The sequence below is a fragment of the Triticum urartu genome, chromosome 2A, assembly GCF_056163025.1.
Source record: "Triticum urartu cultivar PI428250 chromosome 2A, HENAU_Tu73, whole genome shotgun sequence".
NCBI classification, from domain to species: Eukaryota; Viridiplantae; Streptophyta; class Magnoliopsida; order Poales; family Poaceae; genus Triticum; species Triticum urartu.
In genome coordinates this window covers 763,947,357-763,969,846 of record NC_141874.1, presented here as the reverse complement: position 1 = coordinate 763,969,846, position 22,490 = coordinate 763,947,357, and the positions used below count along the sequence as shown (strand labels likewise).

Genomic DNA, 22,490 nt, shown 5'->3' with positions numbered 1-22,490 from the left:
CTGGGCATAATAATCACTTGATTCAATTGGGAGTTAATCTTCCAGATGATTGCATCATCGATAGAATTCTCCAATCACTGCCACCTAGCTACAAGAGCTTTGTGATGAACTATAATATGCAAGGGATGAATAAGACTATTCCTGAGCTCTTCGCAATACTGAAAGCTGTGTAGGTAGAAATCAAGAAGGAGCATCAAGTATGGATGGTCAACAAGACCACTAGTTTCAAGAAAAAGGGAAAAGGGAAGAAGAAGGGGAACTTCAAAAAGAACAGCAAGCAAGTTGCTGCTCAAGAGAAGAAACCCAAATCTGGACCTAAGCCTGAAACTGAGTGCTTCTACTGCAAGCAGACTGGTCACTGGAAGCGGAACTGCCCCAAGTATTTGGCGGATAAGAAGGATGGCAAGGTGAACAAAGGTATATGTGATATACATGTTATTGATGTGTACCTTACTAATGCTCGCAGTATCACCTGGGTATTTGATACTGGTTCTGTTGCTAACATTTGCAACTCGAAACAGGGACTGCGGATTAAGCGAAGATTGGCTAAGGACGAGGTGACGATGCGCGTGGGAAATGGTTCCAAAGTCGATGTGATCGCGGTCGGCACGCTACCTCTACATCTACCTTCGGGATTAATATTAAACCTAAATAATTGTTATTTGGTGCCAGCGTTGAGCATGAACATTATATCTGGATCTTGTTTGATGTGAGACGGTTATTCATTTAAATCAGAGAATAATGGTTGTTCTATTTATATGAGTAAAATATTTTATGGACATGCACCCATGAAGAATGGTCTATTCTTATTAAATCTCGATAGTAGTGACACACATATTCATAATGTTGAAGCCAAAAGATGCAGAGTTGATAATGATAGTGCAACTTATTTGTGGCACTACCTTTTAGGTCATATCGGTATAAAGCGCATGAAGAAACTCCATACTGATGGACTTTTGGAACCACTTGATTATGAATCACTTGGTACTTGCGAACCGTGCCTTATGGGTAAGATGACAAAAACACCGTTCTCCGGTACTGTGGAGAGAGCAACAGATTTGTTGGAAATCATACATACAGATGTATGTGGTCCGATGAATGTTGAGGCTCGTGGCGGATATCGTTATTTTCTCACCTTCACAGATGACTTAAGAAGATATGGGTATATCTACTTAATGAAACATAAGTCTGAAACATTTGAAAAGTTCAAAGAATTTTAGAGTGAAGTTGAAAATCATCGTAACAAGAAAATAAAATTCCTATGATCTGATCGTCGAGGAGAACATTTGAGTTACGAGTTTGGTGTACATTTGAAACAATGCGGAATAGATTCGCAACTCACGCCACCCGGAACACCACAGCGTAATGGTGTGTCCGAACGTCGTAATCGTACTTTACTTGATATAGTGCGATCTATGATGTCTCTTACTGATTTACCGCTATTGTTTTGGGGTTATGCTCTAGAGACGGCCACATTCACGTTAAATAGGGCATCATCAAAATCCGTTGAGACGAGGCCTTATGAACTGTGGTTTGGCAAGAAACCAAAGTTGTCGTTTCTGAAAGTTTGGGGCTGCGATGCTTATGTGAAAAAGCTTCAACCTGATAAGCTCGAACCCAAATCGGAGAAATGTGTCTTCATAGGATATCCAAAGGAAACTATTGGATACACCTTCTATCACAAATCCGAAGGCAAGACTTTTGACGCTAAATTCAGAAACTTTCTTGAGAAGGAGTTTCTCTTGAAAGAAGTGAGTGGGAGGAAAGTAGAACTTGATGAGGTAACTGTACCTGCTCCCTTATTGGAAAGTAGTACATCACAGAAACCAGTTTCTGTGACACCTACACCAATTGGTGAGGAAGCTAATGATGATGATCATGAAACTTCAGAACAAGATACTACTGAACCTCGTAGATCAACAGAGTAAGATCCGCACCAGAGTGGTACGGTAATCCTGTTCTGGAAGTCATGCTACTAGATCATGATGAACCTACGAACTATGAAGAAGCGATGGTGAGCCCAGATTCCGCAAAATGGCTTGAAGCCATGAAATCTGAGATGGGATCCATGTATGAGAACAAAGTATGGACTTTGGTTGACTTGCCCGATGATCGGCAAGAAATTGAGAATAAATGGATCTTCAAGAAGAAGACTGACGCTGATGGTAATGTTACTGTCTACAAAGCTCGACTTGTCGCAAAAGTTTTTCGACAAGTTCAAGGGGTTGACTACGATTAGACCTTCTCACCCGTAGCGATGCTTAAGTCTGTCCAAATCATGTTAGCAATTGCCGCATTTTATGATTATGAGATTTGGCAGATGGATGTCAAAACTGCATTCCTGAATGGATTTCTGGAAGAAGAGTTGTATATGATGCAGCCGGAAGGTTTTGTCGATCCAAAGGGAGCTAACAAAGTGTGCAAGCTCCAGCGATCCATTTATGGACTGGTGCAAGCCTCTCAGAGTTGGAATAAACGCTTTGATAGTGTGATCAAAGCATTTGGTTTTGTACAGACTTTTGGAGAAGCCTGTATTTACAAGAAAGTGAGTGGGAGCTCTTTAAAATTTCTGATATTATATGTAGATGACATATTACTAATCAGAAATGATATAGAATTTCTGGATAGCATAAAGGGATACTTGAATAAGAGTTTTTCAATGAAATACCTCGGTGAAGCTGCTTACATATTGGGCATTAAGATCTATAGAGATAGATCAAGGCGCTTAATTGGACTTTCACAATGCACATACCTTGACAAAGTATTGAAGAAGTAAAAAATGGATCAAGGAAAGAAAGGATTCTTGCCTGTGTTACAAGGTGTGAAATTGAGTAAGACTCAATGCCCGACCAATACAGAAGATAGAGAGAAAATGAAAGATGTTCCCTATGCTTCAACCATAGGCTCTATCATGTATGCAATGCTGTGTACCAGACCTGATGTGTGTCTTGCTATAAGTCTAGCAGGGAGGTACCAAAGTAATCCAGGAGTGGATCACTGGACAGCGGTCAAGAACATCCTGAAATGCCTAAAAAGGACCAAGGATATGTTTCTTATATATGGAGGTGACAAAGAGCTCATCGTAAATGGTTACGTTGATGCAAGCTTTGACACTAATCCGGACGATTCTAAATCGCAAACCGGATACGTGTTTACATTAAATGGTGGAGCTGTCAGTTGGTGCAGTTCTAAACAAAGCGTTGTGGCGGGATCTACATGTGAAGCGGAGTACATAGCTGCTTCGGAAGCAGCAAACGAAGGAGTCTGGATGAAGGAGTTCATATCCGATCTAGGTGTCATACCTAGTGCATCGGGTCCGATGAAAATCTTTTGTGACAATATTGGTGCAATTGCCTTGGCAAAGGAATCCAGATTTCATAAGAGAACCAAGCACATCAAGAGACGCTTCAATTCCATCCGGGATCTAGTCCAGGTGGGAGACATAGAGATTTGCAAGATACATACGGATCTGAAAATAGCAGACCCATTGACTAAGCCTCTTCCACGAGCAAAACATGATTAGCACCAAAGCTCCATGGGTGTTAGAATCATTACTGTGTAATCTAGATTATTGACTCTAGTGCAAGTGGGAGACTCAAGGAAATATGCCCTAGAGGCAATAATAAAGTTATTATTTTATTTCCTTATATCATGATAAATGTTTATTGTTCATGCTAGAATTGTATTATCTGGAAACATAATACTTGTGTGAATACATAGACAAACTAAACGTCACTAGTATGCCTCTACTTGACTAGCTCGTTAATCAAAGATGATTATGTTTCCTAACCATAGACATGTGTTGTCATTTGAATAACGGGATCACATTATTAGGAGAATGATGTGACTGACATGACCCATTCCATTAGCTTAGCTCCCGATCGTTTAGTATGTTGCTATTGCTTTCTTCATGACTTATACATGTTCCTATGACTATGAGATTATGCAACTCCCATTTGCCGGAGGAACACTTTGTGTGCTACCAAATGTCACAACATAACTGGGTGATTATAAAGGAGCTCTACAGGTGTCTCCAAAGGTAAATGTTGGGTTGGCGTATTTTGAGATTAGGATTTGTCACTCCGATTGTCGAAGAGGTATCTTTGGGCCCTCTCAGTAATGCACATCAAATAAGCCTTGCAAGCATTGCAACTAATGAGTTAGTTGCGAGATGATGTATTAAGAAACGAGTAAAGAGACTTGCCGGTAATGAGATTGAACTAGGTATTGAGATACCGACGATCGAATCTCGGGCAAGTAATATACCGATGACAAAGGGAACAACATATGTTGTTATGAGGTCTGACCGATAAATATCTTCGTAGAATATGTGGGAGCCAATATGAGCATCCAGGTTCCGCTATTGGTTATTGACCGGAGACGTGTCTCGGTCATGTCTACATTCTTCTAGAACCGGTAGGGTCCGCACGCTTAAGGTTTCGATGACATTTATATTATGAGTTTATGATTTTTGATGTATCGAAGTTAGTTCGGAGCCCGGATGTGATCACGGACATGACGAGGAGTCTCGAAATGGTCGACACATAAAGATTGATATATTGAACGGCTATATTCGGACACCGGAAGTGTTCCGGGTGATTTCGGAGAAAACCAGAGTGTCGGAGGGTTACCGGAACCCCCCCCCCCGTTAGAAGTAATGGGCCTTATGGGCCCTAGTGGAGAGAGAGAGGGGCGGCCAGGGTGGGCCGCACGCCCCCTCCCCCTCTGGTCCGAATTGGACTAGGAGAGGGGGGCGGTGACGAAGCTATGTACCTAAGGTAGGGGCATGGACCTGTCCTAAGAGCCCTACCTAAGGACATCCCTAGAAGAAGTCACCTTTCAATCGACTTGAAGGTACCCACTCGACGGGTTCAAGACACTCGACCAAGAAGCTACCACTCGACCATGAAGCCAACCACTCGACTGCCAGGAAATCTAAAGTCACTCCACAGGCAAACGGTCGGTCATTAAATAGTCTTTATGGTCATCATAGCACTTTATTAGGGGCGTTACCAGTAACGCCCAACCTAAATGTACCTTAAACCCTGCATTACTGAGGGCAGGAGAGGGCTGGCAAACTCTATATAAGCCACCCCCCCTCCTCAGTATGAAGGGTTCGCACCCCTGTTATTCACACACCTATAATCCAATCGACCGCCTCCGGGCACCGAGACGTAGGGCTGTTACTTCCTCCGCGAAGGGCCTGAACTCGTACATCCTGGTGTGTTTACAACCTCTCCATAGCTGAGATCTAGCCTCTCCATACACACCCCCCTACATCACTGTCAGAGTTAGAACCACGACAGTTGGCGCCCACCGTGGGGCTGGAATCTTAGCGCCTAGTTGGAGAAGTTGCGATTTTTCCGATCACTTTGATCATGGTTTCGTGCGGAGTTTTGGTGGAGGGCCGCGAGATCCGTCTCGGTGCGCTCACGTTCATCGCCGATGACTTCGCTTGGCTTCAGGAGGCTCCACTCGACATCGACGCGCTCCCCGTCCGTGGTGCGACGCACTTCCACGCATGCGTTCATGGCGTCCTCCTGCGGCAGCCGTCGACCCAGTATCGGTCGGCCCCCGTGTCGTCCCCCGCCCTGTCTCTCACCAGCGGAAGCACTCCGGTCGGTCGAGAATTCAGAGGTGGGTGAGGCATGCCGTGGCTCGCCAGTCGGCCGCCCCACAAGTCGCGGCAATCGAGCCCGACGAATCCCTCTACGGCCTGATCGACCTGTCGACTGGCTCCGCGAAGACCGCATCCGAGTGCGACAGCAGCAACCCAGCGGCTGAGGTTCTGGCGGTCGATGGAACACACAGTCCTCCCGGTTTCCCTCGCGTTGATGGAGGCGCGGGTGGGGGCGACCCGTCGCACCCCCACGATGAGTATCTTCCCGAACCTCTCACGTCATTGCAGCGAGAGGAGCTTCGCCGCCGGAACATGGACGCACTCCACACTCCCATCGTCGGAGAAACCCCCGAGGCCCGGGCCTTGGAGGACGCGCGCTTGGCTAACTTGGCCGAGCGCACTCGACTGGAGAATCTCCAGTGAATACTCGACGAGCAAGCGCGCAGCGAGCTCCCGAGTCCAGTCGACGTCGGCTGTTCCCGCCGACGCAGGTATATCGAACCCAGTTCAGAATTTGGCCACCGCGGCCTGTATAGCAGAATCGATTCAGCCCTCCCAGTCAGAGGCTGGCAGGGGCTTGTTGCAGATCAGAGCGTTGCTCCGGGCGGCGGGAAACCAGAATTCCGCTGTTTCTCAGTCACGGAATAGGATCCACAGTCAATCCGTCGCAACGGATACAGTCCAGTCGGCTCACAGCCCGAGATCGCCCCCGAGGCGTGAGGGACGTGGAGACCGGCACGATCAGTACAGAAGAAATGAGCAGTATGATCACCGATTCAATCGTGATGATTGACGTCGAGTGCCAACCCCTCCCCCGAGGAGTGGGTCGTATGCGCCTCAACGGCAAGATGACAGATGCCCTCATAGTGTTGGGCGGAGGATTCCAGTCGACCCCAGGGACCCAGGCTTTGATGCGAGATCCATCCTCGTTCAAGGTTTGGTTGACAGGAACAGAGCTCATCGAGAAGGCCACGACAGGGATGTGCCTGCCAGCAGCAGAGTACATGCTTCGGGGCCAGAGTGTTTCAGTCGAGCCATGAGAGCCGCAGTGATTCCTCCCAACTTCAGGTTGGCGACGGGAGTCAGATAGTTCACCGGTGAGTCTAAACCGGACACTTGGCCTGAAGATTACAGAGTGGCTGTACAGATTGGCGGTGGCAATGATGAGGTGGCTATGAAGCATTTGCCTCTCATGTTAGAGGGCTCAGCCAGAGCATGGCTAAATTAGTTGGCACCCGGCAGCATCTACACTTGGGAGGACCTCTCCCGAGTGTTTGTCACAACCTTTGAGGGAACATGCAAGCGACCTGCAGGCCTTACAGAATTGCGGTCTTGCGTGCAGAAACCGAATGAAACTCTGAGGGATTACATCCAGAGGTGGATCACATTGCATCACACAGTTGAGAATGTACCAGATCATCAAGCAGTTTGTGCGTTTAAAGAAGGTGTTAAGTACAGAGAATTGAATCTGAAGTTCGGTCGAACTGGAGAGATGTCTCTGAATCGGATGATGGAAATTGCCACCAAATACGCTAATGGTGAAGACGAAGATCGACTCTGGAGTGGCAAGCACAAGGCAGTCGCCCAAGAAACCGGAGGAAACTCCAGTCAGAAACAGAAGCGGAAGGCCGAGCCAGCCGCCCCTGGGGAGGCCCTGGCCGTAACCTAGGGAAAATTCAAGGGAAAACCCAAGGGGCCCTGGAAGCCCAAGAAAGTTAAGGATCAAGATGGAAATGATGTTTTGGACCTGCCATGTCACATCCACACCAAGAAAGATGAAGAGGGTAATTTTATTTACCCAAAGCATACCACTCGACAGTGCCGGCTCCTGATCCAGCAGTTTCAAGGCAAGCAGTCCAAGGATAAGGAAAAAGAGTCGGACAGAGTTGAGGACAAGGAGGATAGTGACGATGGATATCCCCAAGTCAATTCCACCCTGATGATTTTTGCTGATGTTGAAAGCAAAAGTCGACTGAAAGTCATTAACCGTGAGGTGAATATGGTTGCTCCGGCAACGCCCAGTTATCTGAAGTGGTCTCAGACTGCCATCACATTCGACCAGTCTGATCACCCTACGCACATTGCCACCCCTGGGAGGCAAGCTTTGGTGGTCGACCCAGTTGTCGAAGGCACTCAACTGACCAAAGTCCTGATGGATGGTGGCAGTGGCCTGAACATACTATACGCAGAAACATTGAAAGGGATGGGCATTCCGATGTCCAGGCTCAGTACCAATAACATGAGCTTCCACGGAGTCATTCCCGGAAGAAAAGCCGAATCACTCGACCAGATTGCTCTTGATGTGGTTTTCGGTGATTCGAAGAATTACCGCAAGGAAAAGTTGACATTCGAGGTCGTGGACTTCCAAAGCGCTTATCATGCCATTCTGGGCAGGCCAGCTTATGCACGCTTCATGGCTCGACTGTGTTACGTGTACCTCAAACTGAAGATGCCTGGCCCCAGAGGTGTGATCACTGTTACAGGCAATTGGAAGAAGGCATAAGAGTGTTTTCAGGAAGGCTCAAAGATTGTTGACGCTCAGATGGCGGTTGTTGAGCTGCAAGAGTACCAGAAGACCGCCGATCCGAGTGAATTGTTGCGAGCCAAGAAGCCTGCTTCAGAATCCGCTTTTCAGTCGTCCGGCGAAACAAAGACATCCCACATTCACCTGGTCGACCCCAATGCTGCCCCGACTCACATCTCAACGACGGTCGACTCCAAATAGGAAGAAGCGCTCGTCCAGCTCCTCCGTGAGAATTGGGACATCTTCGCATGGAAACCCTCTGACATGCCTGGAGTTCCCAGAGAGCTGGCTGAGCACCGTCTACGAGTCGACCCAAAATTCAAGCCTGTGAAAGAACATATTTGACGGTCCGCCGTCCATAAGAAGAAAGCTATTGGCGAGGAGGTGGCTCGGCTCTTAGCAGCGGAGTTCATCCGAGAGATTTACCACTCCGAGTGGCTCGCCAATGTTGTCATGGTCCCCAAGAAGGACAAGTCACTTCGCATGTGCATTGATTTTAAACATATCAATCGGGCCTGCCCGAAAGATCATTTTCCTCACCCTCGCATCGACCAAATAGTCGACTCGACCGCGGGGTGCGAGAGATTGTCTTTTCTAGACGCCTATTCCGGGTACCATCAAATCCGTCTGTATGGACCCGACGAGGTCAAAACAGCTTTCATCACTCCATTCGGATGCTTCTGTTACGTCACCATGCCGTTCGGCCTCAAGAATGCCGGAGCCACGTTCATGAGGATGATTCAGAAGTGTTTACTCACTCAAATCAGTCAGAATGTGGAGGCATACATGGATGATATTGTGGTCAAGTCATGGAAAGGTTCCGACCTGCGGACTGACCTTGCTGAAACCTTTGCCAACCTCAGGAGGTATGATATCAAACTCAATCCATCAAAGTGCACATTCGGAGTTCCAGGTGGAAAGTTACTCGGTTTTCTCGTTTCCGAACGGGGGATCGACGCCAATCCTGAAAAAGTTGGTACCATACTCCGGATGAAGCGTCCTGTGCGTGTGCACGATGTCCAAAATCTTATAGGCTGCTTGGCCGCTCTAAGTCGATTCATTTCTCGTCTCGGTGAAAAGGCGTTGCCTCTTTACCGACTGATGAAGAAGTCTGACAAGTTCGAGTGGACTCCAGAAGCTGATGCAGCATTTGCAGAGCTCAAAGCTCTGCTCTCCACCCAGCCGGTGCTTGCTGCCCCAATCAGCAAAGAGCCTCTGCTGCTTTACATTGCAGCCACAGGACAAGTTGTTAGTACAGTACTTACGGTCGAGCAGGAAGAAGAAGGAAAGGCCTTCAGAGTTCAGCGCCCAGTTTATTATGTGTCTGAAGTCTTGACCCCTTCAAAACAAAGATATCCTCATTACCAGAAGCTTGTATATGGGATTTATATGACCACGAACAAGGTTGCACATTACTTCTCTGACCACTCCATTACAGTCGTCAGCGATGCCCCACTGTCAGAGATTCTGGACAACAGAGATGCAACTGGTCGAGTGGCTAAGTGGGCGATTGAACTCCTTCCCTTAGATATCAAGTTTGAAGCAAAGAAGGCTATCAAGTCCCAAGCAATCGCAGATTTCATCGCCGAGTGGATTGAACAGCAACTTCCGACTCAAGTTCACTCGGAGCACTGGACCATGTTCTTCGATGGATCTAAGATGCTGAATTGTTCCGGTGTTGGGGTAGTATTAGTCTCCCCCCGAGGAGATAAGCTCAGATATGTTCTCCAGATTCACTTTGATTCCTCCAATAATGAAGCAAAATATGAAGCGCTTTTGTATGGGTTGCGCATGGCCATTTCACTCGGCGTCCGTCGCCTCATGGTCTATGGCGACTCAGATTTGGTGGTTAATCAAGTGATGAAGGAGTGGGACGTCAAAAGTCCGGCAATGACTGGTTATTGCAATGTGGTGAGGAAGTTAGAAAAGAAATTCAAGGGGTTAGAGCTTCATCACATCCCCCGACTGAAAAATCAGGCGGCTGACGATTTGGCAAAGATAGGCTCCAAGAGAGAAGCCATTCCCAGCAACGTGTTCCTGGAGCACATCCACTCGCCGTCAGTCCAAGAAGATCATTTTACAGAAGAAGCCCCGCAGCCGAAAAGTGCCACAGATCCGACTGAAGTCGAAGTCCCTGCTGTGGTCGACCTAATCATGGAAGTCTTGGCAATCACTCCCGACTGGACAATACCGTAAATCGCGTATATCCTAAGGAAAGAACTCCCGAAGGACGAGGAAGAGGCTCGACAGATCGTCCGCCGATCCAAGGCCTTCACAGTCATAAAGGGACAGTTGTATAGAGAAAGCGCGACTGGAATCGGTCAGAAGTGCATAACACCAGAAGAAGGTCAGATAATCCTTGATGATATCCACTCGGGGACCTGTGGTCACCATGCGTCTTCTCGGACCATTGTGGCTAAAGCATACCGAGCGGGATTTTACTGGCCAAAGGCAAATGAAATGGCAAAGGAGATAGTCGACAAGTGTGGAGGGTGCCAGTTCTACTCCAACATGTCACACAAGCCTGCGTCAGCCCTGAAGACCATTCCACTCGTCTGGCCCTTTGCTATTTGGGGACTGGACATGGTTGGTCCACTGAGAACAGGCAGGAGCGGTTTCACACATGTGCTTGTGGCAGTCGACAAGTTTACCAAATGGATTGAAGCTAAGCCTATCAAGAATCTTGATGCTTGCACCACTATCAGTTTCGTCAGGGGGTTAACGTTCAGATATGGAGTCCCGCATAGCATCATCACTGACAATGGGTCAAACTTTGATTCAGACAAGTTCAGAGCTTTTTGCGCCTCTCAAGGCACACGAGTCGACTACGCATCGGTCGCCCATCCCCAGTCGAACGGACAAGCTGAAAGGGCAAATGGTCTGATTCTCAAAGGACTAAAGCCCCGGCTGATGCGTGATCTCAAGCACGCAGCGGGCGCATGGGTCGACGAGCTTCCGTCAGTTCTGTGGGGATTGAGGACCACCCCAAATCGGTCGACTGGAAGAACTCCGTTCTTTCTGGTTTATGGAGCCGAAGCAGTTCTGCCGAGTGATCTTCTTCACAACGCACCCCGAGTCGAACTTTATACCGAAGATGAAGCATAACAAGCCCGGCAAGATGTAGTCGACCTCCTAGAAGAAGAGAGGGAAATGGCCATGATCAGATCGACCATTTACCAGCAAGACTTGCGTCGATTCCACGCCAGAAATGTGAAGAGTCGAGCCTTCCAAGAAGGAGATTTGGTCCTCCGAGTGGATCAACAGAAACCACACAAGCTTGCTCCTACTTGGGAAGGCCCCTTCATCGTCACCAGAGTCCTCCACAATGGAGCGTATCACCTCTACAATGTTGATCGCCAGATCGACGAGCCGCGAGCTTGGAATGCGGAACTTCTCCGCCCCTTTTACACTTGAGTTCTCCCTTGGACGAGATGTAATAAGAAAAACTTCTGCAGTTCATTTTTATCAAAGACAAGAGTGTTCCAATAATTGTTGTCACTTTTGTTTGCATACGAAATCCCCCAGTGGGTGACTTAGCTGCGAATCCGTTTCGCCTAAGTTTGAAAAATCCTACCGAGTGGCGAGCCAAACTCCCACTCGGGGGCTTAGCTGCAGCCCAGTGCTCGCCTAAGTGTTTAAAAATCCTACCGAGTGGAGAGCAAACCTCCCACTCGGGGGCTTAGCTGCAGCCCAGTGCTCGCCTAAGTGTTTAAAAATCCTATCGAGTGGCGAGCCAGACTCCCACTCGGGGGCTTAGCTGCAGCCCAGTGCTCGCCTAAGTGTTTAAAAATCCTACCGAGTGGAGAGCAAACCTCCCATTCGGAGGCTTAGCTGCAGCCCAGTGTTCGCCTAAGTGTTTAAAAATCCTACCGAGTGGCGAGCCAGACTCCCACTCGGGGGCTTAGCTGCAGCCCAGTGTTCGCCTAAGTGTTTAAAAATCCTACCGAGCGGCGAGCCAGACTCCCACTCGGGGGCTTAGCTGCAACCCAGTGCTCGCCTAAGTGTTTAAAAATCCTACCGAGTGGAGAGCAAACCTCCCACTCGGGGGCTTAGCTGCAGCCCAGTGCTCGCCTAAGTGTTTAAAAATCCTACCGAGTGGCGAGCCAGACTCCCACTCGGGGGCTTAGCTGCAGCCCAGTGCTCGCCTAAGTGTTTAAAAATCCTACCGAGTGGCGAGCCAGACTCCCACTCGAGGGCTTAGCTGCAGCCCAGTGCTCGCCTAAGTGTTTAAAAATCCTACCGAGTGGAGAGCAAACCTCCCACTCGGGGGCTTAGCTGCAGCCCAGTGCTCGCCTAAGTGTTTAAAAATCCTACCGAGTGGCGAGCCAGACTCCCACTCGGGGGCTTAGCTGTAGCCCAGTGCTCGCCTAAGTGTTTAAAAATCCTACCGAGTGGAGAGCAAACCTCCCACTTGGGGGCTTAGCTGCAGCCCAGTGCTCGCCTAAGTGTTTAAAAATCCTACCGAGTGGAGAGCAAACCTCCCACTCGGGGGCTTAGCTGCAGCCCAGTGCTCGCCTAAGTACAGAACACAACCCAATCCGCAAGGACGACGAGGCGCAAGTCGACTGCTACCTTCTCCTTCGGAGTTACGCCACAAATACAAGGTTATTCTGAGTGAAGATCAAGTTCCACTCGACGGATCAAACCATGAAGATATTCAACGAGAAATCAAGTTCAGATAAGGCCTAAAGGTCCCAGACCTCAGATCAAAGTACTCGAGCCCTCGGCTCGGCAGAGTTTAACGGTTACAAATCCACTCGGCATTCCGAGGCAAATTTAAAGTGAAGCATAAAAGTTTTTCATTCCTCAGGAGGAGGACTGGAAGGGGCGACGAACTCGTCCAAGTCGATCCCGTCTGCAATACGAGTGGCAGCAGCGATGAAAGTCTCCATGAAGTCTTGAAAGCTGTGCTTCCTGGTATTGGCAACTTGGATGGTGGCCATCTTTTCTTCTCGCGCCTCCTTGCAATGGACGCGGACCAGAGACAGAGCGACATCAGCACCACATCTAGAAGAAGATTTCTTCCATTCCGCCACTCGACCTGGGACTTCATTCAGTCGAACCATCGGAGACTCGAGGTCGTTCTGAAGCGTCATCCCAGGCCAGAGTGATGTGTCGATCCGCGACATCGCAACCTTCAGTCGAGCAAGATAGTTAACAACACTGGTAACACGAGACTCCAGTCGGAGCACGTTCATAGCAGCCTCGTCCTTCACGAGAGAATTGGCGGGGTCCATGCCTGGCCCCACTCGACTGGTTTCCTCTTCGAAGCTCTGGCAGAATTCTGCAAACACGATTCAAGAATAAGACGGTGGCCCTACACAGGCTTGGTAACTGCAAGACAGTCGGGTCGGAGTAATTACCTTCGAGCATGACGAACAGCTTCTTGGCGAGTCCACCGAGATAAGCCTCCAGATCGTTCCTCTTCCCTGCCAGCTCACCCGCCTTGTTGTGCAGAGCCATGTTGTCGTTCTTCAGTCGGCTGACCTCTTGATTGGCTACCTCGAGAGCAACTTTCAGTCTGGAGTTCTCCTGCTCAAGAGTTCTGACCGAAGCCAGTTTCTCTTCAGCAAGCCTTGTTTTGTTCAAGGCCTCCTTCTATGCTTCTGCAAGATCTTGATCCTTCTTCTTCAGAGCTTCTTCCAGTTTATCTGTGACACGTCGAGTGAAATCAACATCAAGAATGGACAAGAAAGGAAAGTCACTCATCAAGAATGGAGAACCTCACCAGCCATACCTTTTGCTTCTTCTTGCGCCTTCTTCAAATTCTCTTGAGCAAGCTTCAAGTTAAGGTTGAGCTGGATCTGCTAATTCTCCAACTCAGTATAGCGAGCTACAAGTTCGTAGGATTTCTGCAAAAAAAAAATCAGTCGACAGACGTCCAAGATAAGTTGCTTCCGAGTAACTAAGAGAAAATGATGGCGTTTCTAAGACTACAGCCGAATCAAAAACATTCGACAGTAGTCTCGGGGACTACATCTAGTGGGTGCACTCAGCGTGCCCCCACTGTAAAAAAAAAGTCGACTGCCCGCAGTCGACCGGATACAGTTCCATTCGACATGGCCTGACCAGACCGAGTGAAGAAATACAGCTACAGCAACACAATATAAAGACTACAGTCGACTGCCAGCAGTCCACCGTAGTCTTGGGGACTACACCCAGTGGGTGCACTTAGCGTGCCCCCACTCGTCCAAGAATTGGCAGACACACCCAATGGGTATACAGATATAAAGATCTTCGGAAAAGAGATTCTTCAAAACAGCATATCGTAGCAGACCAAGTGTTGAGTCGACTGACCTGGACGTTACTCTGAAGAGCCGAACTCGCGTCATAAGCTGCTTGGCTGGCCTCCCGAGCCACTTTCACTTGTTCCATCGTGATCCCCGCCTGGCGTATAGCCTCTTTTGCGGCAGTCGCTTGGTCCTCAGGGACGGGGTACGCGGCAAAAAGCGAAGGCGGATCCGCAGTCGACGTCGAGGGCCGCACACTCGTCAGAGGAATGGCGAAAGTCACAGAAGCCCGAGTGGTTTCACCACCGTCTTGAGCTACGGCCTCAGGCGCCGGAGCAGATTGGGGGGTCTTGCCAGCCAACGCCCCCCTGTTCCTTCTCACTCTCAGCGGCGCGTCGTCGTCGTCATCCGGGAGGTTGATAACATGAGAAGGAGCTACAAGAAAAAATTCAATCGACCAGAATTTCAATAAATGTCCAGTGGACTCAAGGCAGAACATCAGTAATTGTACCAGGGTTGGAGGTAACAGCATCCTCCATCTCTTGATCGTCGTCCTTGGCGGAGAGCTCAGAAGTAGCAGCACTGCAAATCTCGAAAGTCAGTCAGTTGGCTCAATGAATCGACCAAGGATCTGTCCACGGTCGACAAAGGAAAACAAGTTTTATTATTACCCAGAAATGGTGGGGACGGTCATCTTCATCTTGGGCAGAGCCTTGGGCGGCTTGGACGGCGTTGCGCGTGGGTGCTTGGGAGCCTTTTCGGTCGGCGTAGGAGAAGAGGTCCGAGGGCGTTTCGACGACTGCCCAACAGGAGCAGTCGCCTTACCACGTTCCCGCACTGGATCATGTGTAAGCTTGGATCACCTCTCCGGACGGGGGGGTTCAACCTCCTCCTCCTCCTCTTCGCTGGAGTCGACGTCGTCGTCTCCCTCTCCTTCGCCATCGGACTCCCACTCGCCTTGTTCGTCTCCACTCTCACCTCCGCTCGCCTCCCCTTCCTCAGTTGGCTCCTGTGCCCCGTTGGGCGTCGAGTACATCTCAGTAGTTGCCTGGAAAACAACAGACAAGATAAAAGTCAATCGACCAATTCAAAGAAGACCAATGAAGAAAACAAGATCTCAGTCAGGAGCATAAAGTCAGACCTGGTCCACTTCGTGTGTGCTGTCGAGTGGAACAACCCTCCTGGCTCCTCATGGGTTGTCTTTATTTCCTGTGATGCTCGACAGCCACCCCTCCAACATCTCATCGGTGACCTCCTTCGGGTGAACCCGAGTGGTGTCATCGAGACCCGAGTACAGCCACATCGGGTGGTCGCGAGCCTGGAGCGGCTGGATGCGCCTCCGAAGGAAGACCTCCAGCAAGTCCATGCCAGTCACGCCATCACGGACAAGCTGAACCACTCGACCAACCAGCACCTTGACTTGGGCCTTTTCTTCCGGCGTCACTTTTAGAGAAGCAGGTTTTTAAGCTCAGTCAAGAGAGAAAGGGGGAAGCCCAGTCGACTGTCTTGGGGTCGCCTGGTCTTTACAGTAAAACCAGGTTGCCTGCCAACCACGGACCGACTCGGGGAAAGTGATAGATGGAAAACAACTTTTTCCCCTCGTCTGGATCGCCAGGCCCCCGCACAGCTGGATCACCTGCGTCCTTTCATCACTCGACTTGGCCTTCTTGACCGATTGGGAACGACAAGTGAAGATGTGCTTAAAGAGTCCCCAATGGGGGCGGCAACCCAAGAAACCCTCACACAAGGAAATGAAAGCAGCGAGGTACACGATAGAATTGGGAGTGAAGTGGTGGAGCTGCGCTCCAAAGAAGTTCAGAAAGCTCCGGAGAAAAGGATGAGGAGGTAGAGAAAACCCGCGATCGATATGGGTGGCGAGGAGGACACACTCACCATCACGAGGTTGGGGCTCGACTTCTCTCCCCGGGAGACGCGCAGCTTCGTAAGGAATGACTCCTCCCTCAACCATATCATCCAGATCCTCCTGCCGAATCACCGTCGGCATCCAATCACCTTGGATCCAGCCTCTGGGCAGAGCAGTCCTTGAGGAAGATCCGCCCCGAGCGGACTTCTTCCCTTTCCCCTGCACCGCCGCCTTCTTCGCACGGTCCAGAGCGGACGTCTTGTCCTTCACCATTGTCGTCGGCAAATCTCGAACGGGCCTGCGGCGCTAGGGTGAGAGCGGAGGTGGCGGAAGACCTTTGCGAAGGGAGAAAGAAAGGAGAAAGCACTGTTTGGAAACCCGAGCCGGTGGCTTATAAGAGGCCGCTTCCGAGTGGCTGACTGGTAGGCCCAGGCTATCCCGTCAAATCCTGCAGCAGACGCGCGCGCAGTACGTGGCGAAAAAGGTGGCGCAGAAATTGAGGAGCTTCCGCCTTATCACATCCGATTACTGCGGCCGGGCCTGTCCCGCTCGCTTCCCGATGTTCAAATCCCGCGAAATCCGCGGGATGCGGAACAACTCACCAAACAGAAGATCCCTCTCGCGTCGGCACTCAGTATTTCACAAGTAAGGAAATTCACTCGACGAGAGACCAAGAATGGATCAAGGTGACCGAAAAAAGTTGACAACACCATCCGTGGCGATTGATCCAGTGCAAGACATTCATATGACGCTAAGAACCAGTCGGAAGGACACCCAACTCCTTCCCCACTCGAACCTCGATCCATTCGGGGGCTAATGACGAAGCTATGTACCTAGGGTAGGGGCATGGACCTGTCCTAAGAGCCCTACCTAAGGACATCCCTAGAAGAAGTCACCTTTCAATCCACTTGAAGGTACCCACTCGACGGGTTCAAGACACTCGACCAAGAAGCTACCACTCGACCACGAAGCCAACCACTCGACTGCCAGGAAATCTAAAGTCACTCCACAGGCAAACGGTCGGTCATTAAATAGTCTTTATGGTCATCATAGCACTTTATTAGGGGCGTTACCAGTAACGCCCAACCTTAATGTACCTTAAACCCTGCATTACTGAGGGCAGGAGAGGGCTGGCAAACTCTATATAAGCCACCCCCCTCCTCAGTATGAAGGGTTCGCACCCCTGTTATTCACACACCTATAATCTAATCGACCGCCTCCGGGCACTGAGACGTAGGGCTGTTACTTCCTCCGCGAAGGGCCTGAACTCGTACATCCTGGTGTGTTTACAACCTCTCCATAGCTGAGATCTAGCCTCTCCATACACACCCCCCTACATCACTGTCAGAGTTAGAACCACGACAGGCGGCGCCCCCTTTCCTTCTCCTTCTCCCCCTTCCTTTCCCCCTCCTAGTAGGAGTAGGAAAGAGGGGAGTCATCCTACTCCTACTTGGAGGAGGACTCCTCCTCCTTGGCGCGCCGTAGGGCCGGCCGGCCTCCCCCCTTGCTCCTTTATATACGGGGGCAGGGGGCACCCCTAGACACACAAGTTGATCCTCGTGATTGTTTTCTTAGCCGTGTCTAGTGCCCCCTTCCACCATACTCCTCGATAATATTGTAGCGGTGCTTAGGCGAAGCCCTGCGACGGTAGAACATCAAGATCATCACCACGCCGTCGTGCTGACGGAACTCTTCCCTGACACTTTGCTGGATCGGAGTCCGGGGATCGTCATTGAGATGAACGTGTGCTAAAACTCGGAGGTGTCATAGTTTCGGTGCTTGATCGGTCGGGCCGTGAAGACGTACGACTACATCAACCACGTTGTCATAACGCTTCCGCTGTCGGTCTACGAGGGTACGTAGAGCACACTCTCCCCTCTCGTTGCTATGCATCACCATGATCTTGCGTGTGCGTAGGAATTTTTTTGAAATTACTACGTTTCCCAACACCAAGCTCCCCCTCGTCATTTCGTCCTCAAAGAAGACTGCATGTCTCATTTCTACAAACTTTGTATATCTGTCTTGGCAGTAGAAACAAAAACCTTTTGATCTGTCTGGATAGCTAATGAAGTGGCAACTTACTGTTTTGGGATCTGACTTTGCAATGTTTGGATTAAACATTTTGGCCTCAACAGGGCACCCCCGCACCCTGAAGTGATGTAGGGAGGGCACCCTTCCTGTCCATAGCTCATATGGTGTTTTGGGCACCGACTTTCTTGGTACTCTATTGAGAATGTGAATGGCGGTTTTAAGCGCCTCCATCCATAATCCCAATGGCAAGTTGGAATAACTCATCATGCTGCGCACCATATCCATAAGTGTACGGTTGCGCCTTTCAGCTACTCCATTTTGCTGAGGTTCACCCGGCATTGAATACTGGGCAACTATGCCAGTCTCCTGTAAGAACTTTGCAAATTGTCCAGGGACTTGGCCATCTGGAGTGTGCCGACCGTAGTACTCTCCCCCACGGTCGGACCTTACTATCTTTATTCTTTTATCATGCTGATTTTCAACTTCAGCTTTGAATATTTTAAATTTATCCAACGCTTCAGATCTTTCTTTGATTGGATAAATATAACCGTAGTGAGAGTAATCATCTGTGAATGTTATGAACGAGTCATATCCATCCACACTTTTCACCGGAAATGGTCCACAAATGTCAGTGTGGATGATTTCTAGTGTGCTTGTGCTATGGATTGCACCTTTTTTGATTTGTTTTATATACTTTCCTTTAATGCAATCTACACATTGTTCTAAGTCTGAGAATCCTAACTGTGGAAGAATTTCACTTTTGACTAATCTTTCTATTCTCCCCTTCTAAATATGGCCCAAGCGATAGTGCCATAATTTCGATGAGTCGAATGTTCTCTTTCTTTTCTTTTGTTATTTAATCGACGCGGAAACATGTTCATTCACATTGCATACAGAATGCACTTTTTCACGAAGTGATAACAAATAAAGCTCATCATGTAGTAAAGCATTACCCACATAAGCATTATTATACCATATGGCACACTTGCCATGTCCAAAATAACACTAATAATTTTCTTTGTCCAAACATGAAACGCTAATTAAGTTTCTATTACATGAAGGAACATAAATAACATCTCTAAGTAGAAGCTTGAATCCATCAGCTAACTCCAAGGAGATGTCGCCGACAGCTTCAACTGCCGCTTTTATTCCATTGGCCACTTCAATGCCTCCTTCTCTTCTTAGCGTAGTCCGGGTCGAATGGAATCCCTGTAAACAATTTGCAACATGAACAGTTGCCCCTGAGTCAATCCACCAAGTAGATTTCAAAAACTGTGTGTAGAAGGATTCATTAACTAAGGAAACAATGTTGTTACCTTTCTTTGCCATTAAGGACTTCAGCCAAACAGGGAAGTCTTTCTTGTATTGCCCGGTCTGCTTACAATGGAGACAAGTATCTTTGTCCACTGGGAAAGACTGTTGCTGACGCTGATGCTGATAGGGAGCTTTTCCTTGTGGCTTTGAAGGAGAACTTTTGTTGTTTTGATTGTAGTTCTTCTTCTTGTGATCCTTCACATAGTTGAGTGTACCACCATGTGAGGCTTTTAGTTTGTCCTCTTCTTGGACACACATTGCAATTGTCTTTTCAATGTCCCATGTTCCAGGTGACATATTGTAGTTCACAACAAAAGTTTCAAACTCCTTTGGCAGTGAAGCCATGACTAGGTGGACCATGAGCTTTGGTTTGATCTCCAGATCCTCATCCATGGGGTTTAACTTTGCTGCCATATTGCTCATCCTGAGGATGTGCTCTCTTATTCCACCACCTGTGTATTGTTCTGTCACCAGTTGTTTTAACACCTGGGTGGCATATATCTTTGAAGAGCCAGTGAACTGGCTCTTTATCTTTGTGAGCAACTCCCCTGCGGAAGTGCACTCTGCAATGGAGCCCACAATGGTGCTCTCAATTGTATTCTTTATAAAGGCCATGCACTTTTTGTTTGCATTGACCCACTTTTGGTTGTCTATGATGTAGGACATCTCCAATGGAGCATAATCTCCCCTCTTTTTAGCCCATGCAGCATCATCATCAGTGGTCTCTCTTACTGGCTCTGTAGCTCTGACCGGCTGTGGTTCATCCAGAACCCAGTCCAGATCAGCACAGACAAATGCCAATTCAACTTTCTTCCTCCACTCAGTGTGATTGTCACCTCTGAGTGTCAGAACTTCTTTTAGGCAACTCATCAAGTGAAAGCCTCCTAAAATCACAATTTAAGTGACATCAATATAACAGTCATATGCATTAATCTAACGTTGGCCAAATTAAACATATAATTGTCTATGCAATTAAATCTATATTACCGTTGGGCAAAAATTAGAAATAAATGCACCTTTAAATTTCAATAATAAAACATGATCATGTTATTAATAACGTTGGTCATAAACATAACATAATCATATTCATTCTAATAATCACTTTAACATGCTGTTAAAAACATAATACTATATAAACTTTTATTTTCTATGTAAAAGAGCATTGATTATTTACGCAGCGGAAAAACATGAATAAAAATTCATGAACCTTTTATTATTTACAAAAACTTCTCTTTGACCGAATAAAAAATCATGAACTTTCTTATTCTCTTTATAAAAATTCATGAACATTTCTTTTCGGAAAATTTTCTATTTTCATATTCGGAAACTTTTCTATTTTCTAAACAAAATTTTCGTTGGAAAAATTTGCATAGAAACTATATATAAGATCTTCCCAAAAGCTAGACAAAGTTCATCAAAACTCTGCTGTGAAAAAAAATAGCAGAGAAACCCTACAGCCTGCTACTGCGCGCCGCGCAGCTGTGGCCCGAGCGTCGCGGCCCACGGCCTACGCGCTGCGGCAGCCGGCCTCAGCCCAGCGCGTGGGCTGCGCCTGCTGCAGCGGCCTTGGCTCCTTTTAAGCCCAGTGGCCCAGTGGCTGGCTAGGGTTTGCGGCCTGGCCGTCGGATTTCATCCAACGGTCCAGCGCCTAGATCGGCCGAACAAAACGCCCAATCTAGCTCCCCTCGATCGAACCCTAGCCATTCTTTCCTCCCACGCGCCGCTCATCATGTCGTCGGGCCACTGGAGACGGGGCTGATAGCCACCGCTCCCGCGAGCTTTTCTCCCTCCCCCCTTTTTCTCTTTGCCTGATCCTGTGGCAGAGAGAGAGAGAAGCCCGTCCTCCGATCTGTCTCCTCGCCCGGTGCCCGAGGCCACCGACGAGCTAGGTCTGGCCGCTGGCGACGGCGACCTGAAGCCACCGCGCCGCGCGCGCGACTCTCTGTTTCATCTTCCCCTTTCTTTTCTTCTCTTCATCTTTGCCACTGCTTACAACAACAGAGAGAGAGAGAGATCCGGCGGGCTTCCTATGCGGCGCCATGACCATCCCCCTCGCCGGCTACGCGTCCACCTTGCGGTGAGCGCGCCGCCGTCGGGCGGTTTGTTCGCGATGCCCTTTGCCCCGTTGGGAGGCTGTGTTCTTCTTCCCCGCACCTCGGCTTGCCGATGCGTGTCGGGATCGAGAGGAACTGCGCGGCGGAAGTGGCGGCACACTTTGCCGGCGAGACCCGAGGCCCTCTGCTGGTGAACTTTCCTTTGCCCTCTGATTAGGGTTCTTGGGGAGGGGATCTCTTTTTCTTTTCCTTTTTTTTCTTCTTCTTTGTACTGAAATCAACTAGCCCGATCTGGCTCTGTAACCATTGATAGGCCTTAGATCGGAGTAGGCTAGTAGATCCGGTGAGCCTACCTTCTTTAGGTGCGGATGAGCTCGATCCAGCGCCGGCCATGGTGGTGTGGTGACGGCGGCGATGTGGACATAGATGGTGGCGGTGGTGTGCTTCCCGTGAGCGCCGCGCTAACCCTAGATCGAAAGGGAGTGTCGGTGGGGATTGTGGCAGCGATTAACCTCATAAGTCGTGCCCCGGCCCCACCTCTATTTATATAGCGTGGGCCACAGGGGCCCACCAACCATGGTTTGGTTGGGCGCCCCCGATCAGGGCGTGAGTCAAGGGCCCGTTCGACCCGTTGGGTTCGAACGAGATAGAGATCAACCTAACAGTTTGAACCCAGGTTGGTCAGAACTAATAATGCATTTGTTCTCTTTTGTATTAACTTATTCGGCGGGCAACTACCGCTAGAGCTTGTACACTATCTTATATTCAGTAAAGAAACTGCATATATTTAAGAGTAATAGACTTACTAAAGTAGACAGCACAATCTCCTAAAGATCTTTGTTTATATCTATCT

General features: G+C 48.9%; 1 protein-coding gene across 1 annotated transcript; it reads right to left on the bottom strand.

Annotated features, from left to right (window-relative positions):
• Positions 1 to 19,431: 19,431 nt before the first annotated feature.
• On the bottom strand, positions 19,432 to 22,242 carry LOC147988036 (uncharacterized). Its single transcript, XM_087540499.1, has 3 exons — positions 21,991 to 22,242; positions 19,586 to 20,467; positions 19,432 to 19,478 (listed from the first exon to the last, which is right to left on the bottom strand). Exons 1-3 carry the CDS (start codon positions 22,028 to 22,030, stop codon positions 19,432 to 19,434), a joined length of 969 nt encoding a protein of 322 aa, XP_087396625.1. The 5' UTR covers positions 22,031 to 22,242.
• Between the last annotated feature and the right edge of the window lie 248 nt (positions 22,243 to 22,490).